At 42.7% G+C, this 19,369-nt stretch overlaps 1 protein-coding gene across 1 annotated transcript; it reads right to left on the bottom strand.

The window, feature by feature from the left end:
* Nucleotides 1-17,300: 17,300 nt before the first annotated feature.
* LOC110876016 lies at nt 17,301-18,338 on the bottom strand. Its single transcript, XM_022124200.1, has one exon. The coding sequence runs from the start codon at nt 18,336-18,338 to the stop codon at nt 17,301-17,303; it is 1,038 nt and encodes a 345-aa protein (XP_021979892.1).
* Between the last annotated feature and the right edge of the window lie 1,031 nt (nt 18,339-19,369).

Below are 19,369 nucleotides of genomic sequence, written 5' to 3'. Positions count from 1 at the left end.
GTATCTGCCGAGCAACCCAAGGTGAGTTCACACAAGCCAAGGCATGGGGTTCCCAGGGTGGGAATGGGGATTTAATGATTTTCTGTACATACATAGATGATAGAACCTACTGCTAGACTAGTAACACTTATTGAACGATCTTCGCACACCTGCCAAGGGTTGGCCGCGATATTATGACTGACTTCGCACACCTGCCTTTGGAAGGCCGCGAACTGTAATCTACTAATCTTCACACACCTGCCTGGTAGGCCGCGATACAATCAAAACCTAGTCTAGAATACTCGGGAGAAACATCCCCTAATATCTTCGCACACCTGCCTGGGAGGCCGCGATACGAACTAAACGATATACGACTTAACGAACGAACAAAACGCTACTCACTCTATACTATTACTGAACTGTTAACTGTGAACTCGCTCAACTAGTTGTTGATTATATGTTGCATGCCTTGCAGGACCTTAGGTACATTATGGAGCTTGCACAGGGAGGAGCAGGTCGTTGTGGGATACGGATCGTGAACGATATTTGAACTTATAACTTATTTGGGTTTTCATTATTATGCTTCCGCTACTTAAACAAAGTTTGGTTTTCTTTGAAACATCAATCATGTCGTGATGAATTACTTTATCTACTTTTATTATTAAATGCTATGTTTGATATGATTGATGGCTTGATCCTGGTCAGTCACGCCCCCAGGCGGTGGTACTCCGCAGTGTGGGATTTTGGGGGTGTGACAATAAGTGTTACTAGTCTAGTCGTATTCTTATCGTTAGGTTCTATCAACTGAGTATGTGTAATAAAGTAATCTAGTCCCATTCCCACCCTGGGAACCCCATGCCTTGGCTGTGTGAACTCACCTTAGTTTGCTCGGTATGCTATGTTATGCACTCACAAGTAATCAGTCAAGTCCTATTGATTGCACGTGTATTAAATCAGTTCATGTTCGTAATGATACGCATGTAATCTATGTCACAAAGTGTTTGACAGTTAGCATCAAGTATCGTATAGTCACTTAATCAGTTTCATGTCATTCATACTTCATATCAGTGCCTTTCACAGTATTTTCTACTATCATCATCAAACAACTTACTTAAATCCGGGTTACACACTTAATTGAATTAACAGAACTCGATCACGCATCAATATTACAATTCAGACTACAAGACACAACAATTGTTCGGATCATGCGTGCGTACATTAAAACATTGGACATCATATACAAAGCATACATAGATCGGGCCACCTTATCACAAGCAACCTCGGACAAGGCACATTATATATAAACACTCGGACCCCTATGTCATATAAAAGTCAGATTCCCTTATATCTTTACATAAACTTGGGACTCCTTTAACCTACAAAGAAGTCGGACAAGGAAGGCACTATATTAAACACTTAAAAGTCGGGCCACTTAGAAGTTTACAAACCTCTGATCAAAAATAATGTAAAACTCGGACCAAAGGGGGTTTAGGGATTGAAAGTCGGACATGGGGGGGGGTTAACAAGGTCGGACAAAGGGAGTGGGCTGCCCCCTTGCAAAACTCGGACTCCCCTAGATCAAATAAAAGTCGGACAAGGTCTTGGTTTGAAACTCGGCCCATCACAAAAGACAAGGAAACTCGGACCAAGGTTTTTGGTTTGAAACTCGGCCCATTTGCTCCTTATAAAACTCGGACATTTATGTCCTTTATATGAAACTCAGACAGTGCAAGGACAAAGAAACTCGGACCACCTTTTTAAGTATTAAAGATCGGACATCACAATGACAGAGAAATTCGGACCTATGCATATACAAACTCGGACTTATCATCACATTAATAAAACTCGGACATTAACAATCCTTCATAAGCAAAAACTCAGATAATCACATACATTCTCAAAACTCAGACAACAAAAGGGTCATACGTTCATTGCATCGCAACAGTTACGTTTTTCACATTCCCACACCTACGAAACCCTAATTTCATATGCAGACTGCAGAATCATAATCGATCAACTGCTTAACAATAAACAAGCCTTTCATGAGCAATCAATAGGGCATACAACTATTCCTATTCGATTATCTACAATCCGAATCAATAAGCACAGAAACATCACGTACACAAACTAGGGTTTACAAGAATTACAAGAATCAAGTATTGAGAACAATCAAACAATCAATAAACAATTTACCTTGATTTGATTCTAGATGGATTGGTAATCAAACTTGATGCGAAAGAACTTGTGATTCCAAGAATGATGAGAAGATGGTTGTAGAGAGGATTAGAGAATATGAGAGTACGTGTTTTGATTCTTGTGTGATGATTAGTGAATGATTAGGGAAGGAGATTAGGGTTAAGTATCACTAGGATTTTACTAATTGCTCTCTATATCCTCAAGTATTAACCTTACAAGTACCCCATCTCACAACAATTTCACAGTTTCACCATTAAGATTATGCATTTAACAAATTTATCACAATTAACACATAACCATGCATAATCACACAATGCACTTTATTGTATCAAAACGTTTATAATTCCATAGCAATTAACTGTGCAAATAATCAACTAAACAATACAAGAACATGCAATAAATGCGAAATAGGAATCTTGGAAATTCGAGTTGTCACATTATCCCCAACTTGAAAGAAATTTCGTCCCGAAATTTGGTACGCACTCACTGAGGAAGCTAGGTAAGCTGTAGTGTTCACTGGTTTTCCTGGGGTGTCACATCATCCCCCCGTTGATTTGGAATTTCGTCCCGAAATTCAGTAGTAGTAGCTTCAGCCTCAGTAGTGGTTGCATTGGTTTCGAATAACTGGGGGTACTTTTCTGTCATCTGGTCATCGCGTTCCCAGGTGTACTCTGGGCCACGTTTGGAGTTCCACCGAACTCAGACAAGAGGGATTCTCTTGTGTTTGAGGACCTTAACATCTCGGTCCGTGATTTCAACTGGCTCCTCGACGAACTGCAACCGCTCGTCGGTAGTGAGTTCCTTAAAAGGAATTATGAGGGTCTCATCTGGCAGGCACTTCTTCAGATTCGACACGTGAAATACATTGTGAACTGCACCGAGTTCAGCTGGTAGGTTCAGTCTGTAGGCTACTGGGCCTATTCTTTCAGTGATTTCGAACGGTTCAACATACCGTGGATTGAGTTTGCCTCGTTTACCAAAACGAACCACACCCTTCCAGGGTGAGACTTTAAGTAAAACCCGGTCCCCGACCTGAAATTCCAATGGCTTCCTACGCTTATCCGCGTAGGCTTTCTGACGGTCGCGTGCTGCCGCCATGCGTTGTCGTATTTGTGCAATCTTTTCCCGTGGCGTCCACTACAATCTCTGGACCCGTGATCTGACTATCCCCCACCTCTTCCCAACAGAGAGGTGACCGGCATTTACGCCCGTACAATGCCTTGAATGGAGCGGCTTGTATGCTGGTGTGATAACTATTATTGTACGAGAACTCCACCAGAGGGAGGTGCTTTTCCCAGCTGTTGCCGAAATCAATGACGCATGCCCGAAGCATGTCTTCAAGAGTTTGGATCGTGCGCTCAGACTGCCCATCCGTCTAAGGGTGATAGGCTGTGCTCATGTCTAATCGTGAGCCGAAAGATTTGTGCATCGCTTGCCATAGCTCTGACGTGAATCGTACGTCCCGATCCGAAATGATGGAGGTGGGCACCCCGTGCCTGGAAACAACTTCTTTAAGGTAGATGTCTGCGAGAGTGGAGAACTTATCCGTTTCCTTTATCGCTAGGAAGTGTGCAGACTTGGTGAGTCAATCCACGATCACCCATATCGTATCGTTCCCACGCTGAGATCTAGGTAGGCCTGTAACGAAATCCATGGAAATTTCTTCCCATTTCCATTGAGGTATCCTAGGCTGCTGAAGTAGGCCTGCGGGTTTCTGATACTCAACCTTGACTCTTGCATAGGTCAAGCACTTGCCAACATAGGTGGCGATGTGGGCTTTCATGCTAGGCCACCAATAAGTAGTCCTGATGTCGTGGTACATCTTGTCCGACCCTGGATGTGCCGAGTAGCGAGACTTGTGTGCTTCGTCCATCACAAGCTCTCATAAGCCGCCATAAAGTGGGACCCAAATACACCCCGTTACATAGTATGCGCCGTCTTCCTTCTGTTCCATGCGTTGCCTTGAGCCGCGTAAGGCTTCAGCCTTGACGTTTTCGGGTTTTAAAGCTTTTATCTGAGCAGTTCGTATCTGTGCAGGAAGACTGGACTGAATGGTGAGCTACAAAGCTCGTACCCGCCTAGGTAGAGTGTCTTTTCGACTGAGAGCATCAGCCACAACATTGGCTTTGCCTGGATGGTACTTGATGGCGCATTCGTAGTCGCTTAGTAGTTCAACCCATCGACGTTGGCGCATGTTCAATTCCTTCTGTCTGAAGATATGCTCGAGACTCCTGTGATCGGTGTAAATAGGGCACTTGGTACCGTACAGGTAGTGTCGCCATATCTTAAGCGTGAAAACAACAGCTCCCAGCTCTAAATCGTGCGTCGTGTAATTCCGTTCGTGAACCTTGAGTTGGCGCGGAGCATAAGCATTGACCTTGTCGCGCCGCATTAACACACATCCAAAACCCTGGATGGATGCATCACAGTATACTACAAAATCGTCTGTGCCCTCTGGCAATGAGAGAATAGGTGCGCTGCAAAGCCTATCCTTTAAGTACTGAAAAGCGGTTTCCTGGGAATCTCCCCAACGGTAGGTAACACCTTTCTGTGTCAGCAATGCAAGTGGCTGAGCAATCTTTGAGGAATCTTTGATAAACCGTCTGTAGTAACCCGCCAAACCCAAGAATTGGCGTATTTCCGTTGGTGTACGCGGTGCAGGCCAGTTTCTGATCGAGTCTACCTTGGATGGATCGACATGAATCCCATCCTTGTTCACCACATGGCCTAAGAAGTGGACTTCACGAAGCCAGAAGTCACATTTTGAGAATTTGGCGTACAGTTGCTCCTTTCGAAGGAGATCTAATATCAATCGCAGATGCTGCTCGTGTTTCTCCTGACTCTTGGAGTAAATCAAAATGTCGTCGATGAAAACGGTGACGAACTTGTCTAGATAGGGTTTGCACACCCTGTTCATAAGATCCATGAAAACTGCAGGTGCGTTCGTAAGCCCGAATGGTATGACAAGAAACTCGTAATGGCCGCAGCGAGTTCTGAATGCTGTCTTGGAGACGTCCTCATCCTGGACTCTCAGCTGATGATAACCAGACCTTAGATCAACCTTGGAGTAGTAACTCGACCTTTGCAACTGGTCGAATAAGTCGTCAATGCGTGGAAGAGGATAACGGTTCTTCACTTTGACCTTGTTCAGTTCACGGTAATCAATTTCACATCCTGAAGGTGCCATCCTTCTTTTTCACCGATAATTGGTATCCAATAGTTCTTGTAGCTCCCAAGGCGAAGAGATAGGTCGGATAAATCCCTTATCCAAGATTTCTTGTAGCTGCGTCGATAGTTCTTCCGATTCTGGTGGAGCTAAGCGATACGGTGCTCGAGCTATGGGTGCTGCTCCTGGAGCGAGCTCGATTTGAAATTCGACCTGACGATGAGGCGGTAGCCCAGGTAAATCTTTAGGAAAACCTGAGGAAAGTCGCGTACAACTGGATGGTCTTCCAACTTCTTTTCTTTCGTTAATGCGTCAGTAGCGAGAGCCAAAATTGCGGTGTGGCCCTTCCGCAAACATTTCTGAGCCTTCAAGAAAGAGGTGATGCCAACCACAGCACCACTCTTGTCGCCTTGAACTTCGAGAGGTTCTTGAACAGAACGAGGAATGCGAACAACCTTTTCTTTGCATAGGATTTCTGCTTGTTGTTGCTGCTGGCGATTCCGATTTGCAGGCCGTGGGCTCCTGAATCCTTAGCTTCATGGCCCATCTTGAGACACCTCTGGCAACGTCCCTCGTTGCAGTAACCACCATGGTGTCTGTTGCATTAGTTACACGTTGGGTGAATTCCCCGATATCCACCCTGCCCCTGACCGCCAGAAGTTGGCTGACTCGGCTCTGGTGATCACTATTCTTGCGCTGCTGCTGTGCTTGAGACCGAACGGTAGCTGAACCCTTGCTGGAATACCTATCCCATTTCCGCTTGTTGTCACTAGGAGTGGCGGGAGTAGCAGAAGTGGTAGCGGTAGTAATAGCGCTGATACAACTAGGCAGCCTGTTCTGTTCCACTGCCTGATCCGTGAGGCGATGAGCAAGACACTGAATGTCTTGGATATTGTCGAGGTTAGCCGACGTAGCATGGCTCTGCATCTCTGAGGCTAGACCCTTGAGGTACAATTCGATACGCTTGCTTGGAGGGTCCACCATGCTTGGACACCAGATGGCCAGTTCGTTCGGCCGTTTCGTATAAGCATCAATTTCCTGACCCCGTCATTTTCAAATGATAAAGCTCCACTTCCAACTTGTGGATGTCATCTCGCGTGCAGTATCCCCTTTTAATGCGTTCTTTGAATTCGTTCCAGGGGGTGGCGTTAGCGGCTGCCAACACTAGTGTCCGTACCTGCGCGTTCCACCAGGTTAGCGCGATTTCTTCCAAAGTGCCAGTGGCGTACTTGACCCTGCGAGCCTCAGGGCATTCACACATCTCGAATACTGACTCGAGCTTCCCAAACCAATGGAGTAGTCCCACTGCTCCTTCTGTGCCACTGAATGTGCTTGGACGACAGTCCATGAAGTTCTTGAATGTGCAGACAGGTTGTTGTGCGTTCTGACCCGTTGCGCGAGAAAAATAGGTCAAGGTTAAGCGTGAGAGTTGGGTCACGAGAGTAGGATCTAACATCCTAGGATAGGTCTGAAATAGCAGGTTATACCTCCTGCTTGTGCGGCTACAAGTGCCGCAGCAACTTGTTCGTTAATGAGAGTCGTCAACTGGGCTTGAGTCATGTTAACACGTCCAGACATGATCGAACAGTAAAGGTAGCGTATGTATGAATGGTTCGCGAGTAGTGCGATGACAGAAAAGTGTAAGCACACAAGTGTGTTCAAGCAATAACAAGTAGTGAGCAATGTAATCTAAGCATACTACGAGCAAAGTTCTATGCAGTTCTAGCATGTAGGCAATAAACATAAACCTTATTACCTAGGATGTTGAGTCTTGCACGTGGAGCGAAGCGTCGTTGTGGATCGTTGAGAGCACTGTTCTGGTTATAGTCTGGTTTTAATAAAAACGTTTTCCCATATTAAAACCAAGTTCTCTATAACCAATGGCTCTGATACCAATCTGTCACACCCCCAAAATCCACACGCGGAGTACCACCGCTAGGAGGCGTGACATGACCAGGATCAAGCCATCAATCATATTGAACATAGCATATAAATAAGATAGTTCATAAAAACCCAATTCAATACAATTGATGTTCTAAACCAAACATAGTATCAATAGCGGAAGCATGTAAATAACCCAACATAGTTAATAATTTGAAATGTCGTAATGTTCAACATAGTAATCACGATCCTTGTCCACAACGACCGCGCCTCCAGTGCAAGCTCCATAAGTACCTAAGGTCCTGCAAGGCATGCAGCAACGAGTCAACAACTAGTTGAGCGAGTTCACAGTTAACAGTTCAGTAGTAATATAGAATGAGTAGTAGTATGTTCGTCTGTTATGTCATGTATCGTATTAGTTTCCATCGCGGCCTCCCAGGCAGGTATGCGAAGATTAGGGAACAACTATCCCAAGTATTCTAGACTAGGTTTACCTGTATCGCGGCCTCCCAGGCAAGTGTGCGAAGATTAGTAAATTACAGTTCGCGGCCTTCCAAAGGCAGGTGTGCGAAGTCAGTCATAATATCACGGCCAACCCTTGGCAGGTGTGCGAAGATCAGTTCAATAAGTGTTACTAGTCTAGTCGTATTCTTATCGTTAGGTTCTATCAACTGAGTATGTGTAATAAAGTAATCCAGTCCCATTCCCACCCTGGGAACCCCATGCCTTGGCTGTGTGAACTCACCTTGGTTTGCTCGGTATGCTATGTTATGCACTCACAAGTAATCAGTCAAGTCCTATTGATTGCACGTGTATTAAATTAGTTCATGTTCGTAATGATACGCATGTAATCTATGTCACAAAGTGTTTGACAGTTAGCATCAAGTATCGTATAGTCACTTAATCAGTTTCATGTCATTCATACTTCATATCAGTGCCTTTCACAGTATTTTCTACTATCATCATCAAACAACTTACTTAAATCCGGGTTACACACTTAATTGAATTAACAGAACTCGATCACGCATCAATATTACAATTCAGACTACAAGACACAACAATTGTTCGGATCATGCGTGCGTACATTAAAACATTGGACATCATATACAAAGCATACATAGATCGGGCCACCTTATCACAAGCAACCTCGGACAAGGCACATTATATATAAACACTCGGACCCCTATATCATATAAAAGTCGGATTCCCTTATATCTTTACATAAACTTGGGACTCCTTTAACCTACAAAGAAGTCGGACAAGGAAGGCACTATATTAAACACTTAAAAGTCGGGCCACTTAGAAGTTTACAAACCTCTGATCAAAAATAATGTAAAACTCGGACCAAAGGGGGTTTAGGGATTGAAAGTCGGACATGGGGGGGGTTAACAAGGTCGGACAAAGGGAGTGGGCTGCCCCCTTGCAAAACTCGGACTCCCCTAGATCAAATAAAAGTCGGACAAGGTCTTGGTTTGAAACTCGGCCCATCACAAAAGACAAGGAAACTCGGACCAAGGTTTTTGGTTTGAAACTCGGCCCATTTGCTCCTTATAAAACTCGGACATTTATGTCCTTTATATGAAACTCGGACAGTGCAAGGACAAAGAAACTCGGACCACCTTTTTAAGTATTAAAGATCGGACATCACAATGACAGAGAAATTCGGACCTATGCATATACAAACTCGGACTTATCATCACATTAATAAAACTCGGACATTAACAATCCTTCATAAGCAAAAACTCAGACAATCACATACATTCTCAAAACTCAGACAACAAAAGGGTCATACGTTCATTGCATCGCAACAGTTACGTTTTTCACATTCCCACACCTACGAAACCCTAATTTCATATGCAGACTGCAGAATCATAATCGATCAACTGCTTAACAATAAACAAGCCTTTCATGAGCAATCAATAGGGCATACAACTATTCCTATTCGATTATCTACAATCCGAATCAATAAGCACAGAAACATCACGTACACAAACTAGGGTTTACAAGAATTACAAGAATCAAGTATTGAGAACAATCAAACAATCAATAAACAATTTACCTTGATTTGATTCTAGATGGATTGGTAATCAAACTTGATGCGAAAGAACTTGTGATTCCAAGAATGATGAGAAGATGGTTGTAGAGAGGATTAGAGAATATGAGAGTACGTGTTTTGATTCTTGTGTGATGATTAGTGAATGATTAGGGAAGGAGATTAGGGTTAAGTATCACTAGGATTTTACTAATTGCTCTCTATATCCTCAAGTATTAACCTTTACACAAGTACCCCATCTCACAACAATTTCACAGTTTCACCATTAAGATTATGCATTTAACAAATTTATCACAATTAACACATAACCATGCATAATCACACAATGCACTTTATTGTATCAAAACGTTTATAATTCCATAGCAATTAACTGTGCAAATAATCAACTAAACAATACAAGAACGTGCAATAAATGCGAAATAGGAATCTTGGAAATTCGAGTTGTCACATCTTTGACAGCGACCCTTGTTACACTGGCCACTGTGGTGTCTGTTACAGTTGTTGCACTTTGGGAGGTTCCCTCGATATCCGCCCTGCCTGTGACTGCCTGAAGAGTGCTGACTGGGACTCTGATAACTGTCAGTCTTTGCTGTTGGACCTATGACTGAACTGAAGCTGACCCCTTACTGGACTCCCCATCCCATTTTCTCTTGTTGTCACTGGGAGTAGCAAGTGTAGCAGAAGTAGTAGCGGTAGCAGTAGCGCTGATACGTTTAGGCAATCTGTTCTGATCCACTGCCTGATCTGTGATTCGATGAGCGAGGCGTTGAATAGCCAGGATGTTGTCAAGATTAGCCGATGTCACATGGCTCTGAATTTCTGGCGCCAAACCCTTGAGATACAACTCAATACGCTTAACTGGAGGGTCCACCATAGTTGGACATAGCACGGCCAGCTCATTTGACCTTTTGGTATAAGCTTCGATCTCTGACCCAACCATTTTCAGATGATACAACTCGTCTTCCAACTTATGAATATCTTCCCGTGTGCAGTATTCGCGTTTAATCAGTTCCTTGAAATCATTCCAAGGGGTGGCGTTAGCAGCTGCCAACCCTAAGATCTGCACTTGTGCGTTCCACCAAGTTAAAGCAATCCCCTCTAAAGTACCAGTGGCATATTTCACCCTGTGAGCCTCAGGGCATCACACATCTCGAACACAGACTCGAGCTTTTCAAACCAGTGGAGGAGTCCAACCGCTCCCTCCGTGCCACTAAAAGTGCTAGGACGACAATCCATGAAGTTCTTGAAGGTACACACAGGTTGCTGAACGTGTTGACCTAATGTGTAAGAACAGAATGAGGTTAAACATAAGAGTTGATTAGGAACGTAGGATCTAAAGATCCTAGGATGAGTTACGACTGCAGGGTATACCTCATGCGTTTGCAGCTGCAAGTGCCGCAGCAACTTGTTCATTGATAAGAGCCGTCAACTGGGCTTGAGTCATGTTAATACGTCCGGCCATTGATCTTCACATCAAAGGCAACATAAGTGAGAAAGGTTCGCGAATAGTGCGATGACAGAAGAGTGTAAGCACACAGGTGTTCTCAAGCAATAACAAGTAGTGAGCAATGAAATCTAAGCATACTACGAGCAAAGTTCTATGCAATTCTAGCATGTAGGCAATAAACATAAACCTTATTACCTAGGATGTTGAGTCTTGCACATGGATCGAAGCGTCGTTGTGGATCGTTGAGAGCACTGTTCTGGTTATAGTCTGGTTCTAATAAAACCGAGTTCTCTATACCCAATGGCTCTGATACCAATCTGTCACACCCCCAAAATCCACCTACGGAGTATCACCGCTTGGGAGCGTGACTGACCAGGATCAAGCCACCAATCATATTGAACACGTAATTAATATTTAAAAGTAAATGTCATTCAACCACCAATATGAAAGGTGTTCCAAAACATAAGCATGTTATCACAGTTTAGCGGAAGCGTATAAATAAGCCCATCATAATAAAGTATCAAATGTCATAAGTGTTTAACGAGACAATCACGATCCAAGCCCACAACGACCAGCTCCTCCCTGTGCAAGCTCCATGTACCTAACGACATGCAAGGCATGTAACAGAGGATCAACAACTAGTTGAGCAAGTTCACAGAAAGTAAGTGCGTAATAGTAAGTTCGTTTGTAACATGTGGCTCTACTGGGCCGATAGTACGTTCTATTGGTGGGGGCTTCCCATGTTGTATAACCACTAGACCTATTCGTAACCATAAGTGTTCTACATATCCCGAGAACAGTAATACGTACAAGTTCACGTAGGTTTTACGTGAGTATCCTTCACAACCGAGGATAGGGGTAAGCGGGGGTTTACGTAGGTTTTACGTAAGTGCCTGACACAACCGAGGCAGTAGTGAGTATAAGTTCACGTAGGTTTTACGTGAGTGTCCTTCGCTACCTGAGGACAGTGAGTAATATAAGTATACGTAGGTTTTACGTATGTGTCCTGCACAACCGAGGACGATGGTATGGTAGTCTAGTAACAGTATAAGTACGATTCTATGCAATCTCATTCCTTCAATCCCAATTCCCGTGCCCTGGGGAATCCCATGCCTTAGTAAGAGTGTGAACTCACCTTGGTTTGCTCGGTATGCTATGTTATGCACTCACAAGTAATCAGTCAAGTCCTATTGTGTGCACGTGTAATAAATCAGTTCATGTTTTATTAATACGCATGTAATTTATATCATAAAGCGTTTGACAGTTAACATCATGTACCACATACGATCGAGTTCTTGGTTGATACGAACAAGGTTAATCAGTGACACAATTAGCAGAATCGTCGTGTTTAACAGGATCAACATGCTTAACATGATAACATGATTTCGCAGAACTACTACACTTAACAGATTCAATCATGTAACAACATACATTCAGCTTCACTTTAACATCACACAAAGTCAGACAGGCCTTGCCCTTCATAAAACTCAGACAAGTGTGGGGGGGGGGGGGTTTCCCCTGTTTAAAAGTCGGATAGCACATGAGAAACAAGTCACAAAACTCGGACAATAACACACCCCTGTTGTGAATCCAACCCTGACATATTCGTTAACAGCAGATTGTTAACCTGTGCTTCGCGGATGATCTTTTCTTGTTTGCTAGAGGAGATGTTAGCTCTGCAAGGTGTATTATGTCGTCTCTCTCTAAATTCACGAATATGTCAGGTTTGGTCCCTAGCATTCAAAAGAGCACGATATTCTTTTGCAATGTCCCTCAACATGTGAAAACTGCTATTCTTAATGTTATGCCTTTTGTGGAAGGCTCTCTTCCGGTGAGGTATTTGGGGGTTCCGCTTATTTCCACAAGACTGCTTTATAAAGACTGTAGTGTGCTGGTTGAAAAATTAGATAAGCGTATTTCCAGCTGGAAGAACAAGCTTCTTTCTTTTGCAGGTCGGTTACAGCTTATTTTGTCGGTTTTATCCTCTATGCATATTTATTGGTCTTCGGTATTTATTTTACAAGCTCGGGTGATTCACGATCTAGAAGCTAGAATGAGAAATTTTCTTTGGAGTCAAGATAATTCGTTTAAAAAAGGGAGGGCAAAGGTGTCTTGGAAATCGGTTTGCACTCCGAAGTATGAAGGGGGATTGGGTATTAGGCGTATTGGTGATTTTAATAAAGCGCTCATGGCTAATCATGTTTGGGGCATCCTCACTAAACGAAAATCTCTCTGGGTGGAATGGGTGCATGACTACAAGTTAAAAGGAAAAAGTTTCTAGATGGTCAAGGTTCCTACGAATTGCTGCTGGAGCTGGCGTAAAATTCTCCAACTTCGGCCAATAATAAGGAACTATATTTGGACGTCTCTTGGGGATGGTAGATCAACATCAGCTTGGTATGACACTTGGAGTGCTTTAGGGCCTTTAGGTACCTTTCTTTCCCCTAGAACGATAACAAATGCGGGATTCAGGTTGGATAGTTCAGTGGCCGATATTAATATCGAGGGTGTTTGGCAATGGCCCACGGCCTGGAGGGATATTTATCCCGTTCTTAACCAGTTGGATCATATTCAGCCGAATGTTTATAAGTCTGATAGTGTCAAATGGCGAGTTGGTGATGTGATTCATGAGGTTTCGGCTTCGTGCATTTGGGATTCTCTTCGGTATTGCGATCCGGAGGTCAACTGGACGAAAATAGTTTGGTTTGCGCAATGCATTCCAAAACACTCTTTTCTGATGTGGTTAATCATGCGGAACAAATTACTTACACAAGATATTATCCTTCAATGGGATATATCGAGGAGGAAGAACATGAATATGTTATGCTGCTTGCTTTGTTATCAAAACCACGACTCGCATAAACATTTATTCTTTGAATGCAAATACTCAACGCAGGTGTGGAATATGGTTCGAGTCAAAGCTGGCATGGATAATATTGAGTCAAAGTGGAAGGATATCGTCGGTTGGCTTCAGCTCAAATGCCACTCGAAGATGGTGGATGATTATGTGAGTAGACTTGTAGTGGCAGCTTCTGCTTATCTTATTTGGCAGGAACGAAATGCAAGGATTTTCAAGAATCAACTGCGACCGCCGGAGAAGCTCTATGATTTGATAATCGAGACTGTTCGGTATGAGCTTATGGGAGTCAAGTTGAAGCGGAATGATAGTGTTCGAAGACTCTTAGGAGAATGGGGGATTCCAGATGCGGATACTAATGGTGATGGCGATTGAGTAGGCATTTGGTTTCGGTTTTCAGTTTCTAGATTGTAGTCTAGTTGTGTTTTCTATTGTTCTTACTTTTGTTGGTGATTTTGGTTTACTTTCATGGGGGCATGTCCCATGATTAAACTAGTGTAGACTCACTACACTACTTGTTTTGTTTGGTTGTGAATATATAGAATCACCGGGGTAACCCCTTTACCCAAAAAAAGACAATAACACACCCCCTTAAGAAACTCGGACCAATGTGTGGGGGGTTAAAAATTCGGACAGCATAGGTGGGGGTTCAAAAGTCGGACCAAGTGAGGGGCAAGGGTCACAAAGTCGGACTTGAGAGGCCCATCACAAAACTCGGACCATGTGAGGGGTGTCATGAAGCTCGGACATCACATTGAGTTAAAGGTCGGACATTCATGCTATATTAAAACTCGGACTCTTTGAGGTGTTTATATAAAACTCGGACACCTAAGCAGTTGAACCTAGTTTCAACGTAGGATGGAGGCTCTCTGGGCGAATAGGGCGATTTGGGTGATCCTGTGAAATCAATCCTTCTTTCAATCAATCCTGGTTCTGATCGATCTTGTGTAGCATCTACGGACTGATTAAGCTCCTTAGTTCTATACGTGTGAAATCAGGCTAGGGTTTTTTTTCTGGTTTTTCTTTCGTTTGAATAAGTTTTGATTTCTGATTTCGTATTAAGGGTTCCAGCTTTTCGTTTGCGTTAATCGATTGTTGTTAACTGCTAAGTTGAGGGGTCCGATTGGATTCTGCTTGGGGATTGTTCGCAAATCAGATTAACGGCGCTAGGGTTTTCCAACTTGTAGGCGGCTAGGGTTTTGTTGTTGAGTTCGGCTAGGGTTTGTCTCATTCAGCCGACATACCTTGGCTGAATCTCTGGTGACGGCTGCTAGGGTTTGCTAAGTTTGGGATGGATGATATTAGTAGTTCTGGTGGAAATCAACAGGAGGTTCGTGGGAAACCGAGGGCAACGTTTGAAGAAATTGCTGCACGGTTTCTTGATGTCGAAGGGTACACTTTGCAGCCTAAGCGGGGTGTAACGATTACTTTACAAAACGATCCTAAGTCTTCTAACATCATTGACGACCTCACCAAGGTCTCAGTTCCGGTACATTTGGAAAAGAGGGATGCTGAAAAGTCAGATAAATTTTGGGATTACCCTAGCAAGGTTTCGCCAAATTCAGACTTTTTTGGTGCATCTTTGTCGGCTGACAACAGGGCTGTTCATGGTAAAGCACGTACTTCGGGGACTGCAGATCCTGTTTCCTTCACTCACATTGTAAAGAATGCTAAAGAGAAGGTTAAAGTGAATTTTCGGGCGATGGAATCTGCCGAGAAAGTTGATGGGGCTGATGTTGTTATTCCTTTGTCATCGGTTCAGCAAGTTACTGATAGGTATGCTAACACTTTGTTTGGATACTTTCTGGGTAAACGGTTGGCGTTTCCTGTGGTCGATTACTTTGCTAAAAACAACTGGGCTAAATATGGTCTTTCCCGGCTCATGATGAATGCAAACGGGTTATTTTTCTTTAAGTTTTCGTCTAAGGAAGGGATGAATCAAATGCTAGAGGATGGGCCTTGGCTAATCAGAAGTGTTCCCATAATTTTGAAGGAGTGGTCGCCCTCTATCAAGATGGAGAAAGAGGACATTAAAGTGGTTCCAGTTTGGGTCAAGATGCATAATGTGCCGTTAGAGGCATTTACTGAGGATGGGCTTAGCTTGGTTGCTTCTATGATTGGGACACCTAAGATGTTGGATACGTATACGGCCTCGATGTGTGCTGAATCTTGGGGTAGGAGCAGCTATGCTCGAGCGCTTGTTGAAGTGCAAGCAGGGGCTGAGTTAAAAAAGAGTGTTACTGTTGCTATCCCATCTATGGATGGTAGTGGGTATGAAAGGTGGAAGTCAAGATTGAATATGATTGGGAGCCTCTAAGGTGCTCCTCTTGTTGTGTGTTTGGTCATCATGACAGCTTGTGCCCGAAGAACACTCAGGTATCTTCTAGTGGGGATGCTGAAAAGAACAATGATGATTTTCACGTTGTAGGGGGCAAGAAGAAGAAAATGAACAACCAAGGTATCCACATGAAAAATCAGAAGCCGAAGGTAGTTTACAGGCCAGTTGTTAACCCTAAACCAAAATCGTCCTCAAAGAGTCCGATGCAGAATCAGGTTTCAACGTCTAACCCGTTTGACGTTCTGAAGGATGATAATGGTAATCAGGGAGGTACCGCTGTGGGGCGAGTGGAGAAGAAACCGTCGAGTAATAGGCAGGAATCGGATGAGGAGGAGGTTGAAGAAGTATACAATGAAACTAGTGCATTTATGACATCGGGTACTCATCCTTTTTCTTCGAAAGCAGGGGCAAGCACCTCTTCTACCAAGTTCTCTAATGGATAGGCTGTCTGCTTTTCGTCTGAAGGGGCTGCTGTTTTGTGGCTTCTTTATCTTTGATGATGGTGGTTGAGAATTTTGTTTTGTGGTTTTGCATTTTGTCTACTAGATGTCGTGTCATGATGTATAGTAGACTAGGTTATGGGGTGTTATAGGTCTTTGGTTTTTGTTTTGTTTTTACATATATGGGGCATGTCCTGTATATGAACTAGTGTGGAACTCATCCTCACTACTTGTACTTATTTGCGGTTGCATTTTAATAGAATCACCGGGGTAACCCTTTACCCAAAAAAAAAAAAAACTCGGACACCTTACATCTAAAAGGTCGGACCATGTTGCCTTGTTATAAAGATCGGATAACAAGTGCAACTAAAAGTCGGACCCTACTAGCATACATAAAACTCGGATGGCATGATAACTTGTCTAAAATTCGGACCTTTATGCTTTCTTTGTAAAACTCAGACAACATTCATGTGATAAAGAACTCGGACATATCTCCATAACAAAACTCAGACTGTTAAAATCAAAGGTCGGACTAACAACATGCGTGATTATCCAAGACAAATTCACAGAATTCAACAACAGTTACACTTCAACATTCATACGATCAAAAACCCTAATTACATTGTGTCAGTCTAACATCAAACCAATTATCCAACTAATCATGTATTCTTAATCACCAGACAATCGATTAAACAACTATTCAATACCATTATCATCCTAATCCGAATCAAATCAAGAATCGCAGAATATTATATGAAGAACTAGGGTTTTTTTTTGGGTAAAGGGTTACCCCGGTGATTTTTATATATCAACAAATAAAACCAAGTAGAAAGGCTAACAAATGCCTTCTAGTTCTCTTAGTGGCATACCACTAAAGAGTAGAACAAGAAAACCATACAAACAACCAATACTAGAATACGACACACTCTAGACTATGTTGACTTCAATCTTCAATAAGATCTTCCTTGTTCAGCTTCCAGTCATCCAAAAATCTCTTCACATTGCATGTTTGCTTGTACTTGAAGGATATTAGTTTCGTTCTCACTATGTGAATAATAGTGTCAATTATCTTTTCCGGCGGCCTTAGCTTGTTACTAAAAAATCTCGAATTCCTTTCATTCCAAATAGTATACGCTGACGCTGCAACAAGCAATCTGCTATCCACCGCATAGACAGCTTTTGACTTAGCTCTCTGAACCAGCACATCCGTGATCTCTTCCCACGATCCTTGAACCGAGCCCATATCGACTTTATTCCGCACACTTTGCCAAACTAATTTGGAATAACTACATTGAAAAAACAGATGATCATGTGTTTCTATATCCGCATGGCACAATAAACAGCACATCTGGTTCATAGAACCCGTAACTCTATGCTGCCATTGTAAAATACGGTCCTGTGTCCAGAGTTTCCTCCTGAAAATAAGCCAACATAAGAATGCATGTTTTGGGACATTGAACGCCGACCACACCACGTTAGCCCAAGCTACTGGCTCTCTACTAGTACGGATAGATTCCCAAGCTTCCCTAGACGAAAACGGGAGTAATTTACCCTCCGAGTTCCTCCAGAAAACTTTATCTTGAGCCACCGATAGGTTCAAGGGCCGAAGCTGAAACAATGATGGGTACCTCGTCCTCCATTCGTCTGGCCATGCCCAAACACCATCTTGAATTGCTTCCGCAACCTTAGATTTAATAGAATACCCATATCTGGCCATTTGACGAGGGGTAACAGTATTTGCAAGCGGACATTCATCACTCCATTTATCAAACCAAAGAAAAGTATTCTGACCGTTTCCAACTTTACACCACAAAAACTCCCGAAAACTATGCCTGCATTGCATAAGCTTTTTCCAACCCCAAGGGGAGTTGGCTTGAATAGGAACATCCCATATACTTCGGCCGCAAAGACGATAATTTCGAACCCAATTAGTCCACAAAGATTCTCTACCCGCAATGAGACTATAAATATGATACGCCATCAAGGACTTGTTGACTTCTGAAATTCGACGAATCCCCAATCCACCCTCGGTTTTAGGGTTTTCATGAACACATAATCAAGAATCAAAAATTGATAATAATCAAGTAATCAATTAGGGTTTACAAGTATTACAATGATCAATAAACAATTACCTTGAATGATTCTAGAGAAATAAAGGAATCAAGCGTGATGACTATCTTGTGCCAATGATGATGGTGGTGATGATTGCCAGAGAAAAGTACGTGCTTGGATTTTTGTGAAAATGATTAGTGAACAAGGGATTAGGGTTAAGTATAGTTTAAGTTTCACTAATAACTCTATACACCCTTAATTATTGTATTTTACACTAGTACACCATCTCAAACAGTTTCACAGTTTCACCACCAAGTTTATGCATTTAACAACTTTATCACAGTTAACACATAACCATGCACAATCACACAATACACTTCATTGTATCAAAACGTATACAATTCCATAGCCAATTATTTGTGCAATTAAACAACTAAACAATACATGATCGTGCAATAAATGCAAAATAGGAAATCTTGGAAATTCGAGTTGTCACATTATCCCCAACTTGAAAGAAATTTTGTCCCGAAATTTAGCATGCGGTAACTGAGGAAGCTAGGTAAGTTGTATCGTTTACTGATTTTCCTGGGGTGTCACAAGTAGTACGTACGAGGTTTACGTAGGTTTTACATAAGTATCCTTCCCATCCTGAGGACAGTGGTACGCGGGGGTTTACGTAGGTTTTACGTAAGTGCCTGTCACAACCTGAGGCAATAGTGATTATAAGTTTACGTAGGTCTTACGTAAGTGTTGTCACACCCCGACCACGTAAAACAACAAAACGTGGCGGAAACGTCGGGGAGTGTTGTAACAGAATCATTGTTTCACAACCATGGATTAAACAAATTTCGTTTTATTGAATTAAATGTATTACAATGTCTTAACAACAAAGAAAATATAACATAGTTAACTAGTCTTGCATCTTTTAATGTCACTAAGGCACTCATCCAATCCTATGTG

This window comes from Helianthus annuus, chromosome 7 (assembly GCF_002127325.2).
Source record: "Helianthus annuus cultivar XRQ/B chromosome 7, HanXRQr2.0-SUNRISE, whole genome shotgun sequence".
NCBI classification, from domain to species: domain Eukaryota; kingdom Viridiplantae; phylum Streptophyta; class Magnoliopsida; order Asterales; family Asteraceae; genus Helianthus; species Helianthus annuus.
The sequence above is the reverse complement of the archived record's forward strand: the minus strand, read 5'-3'. Positions and strand labels throughout refer to the sequence as shown.

Coding starts and splice junctions, on each gene's coding strand:
- LOC110876016 (XM_022124200.1), bottom strand. CDS start 18,338: ATGGCGTATCATATTTATAGTCTCATTGCGGGTAGAGAATCTTTGTGG.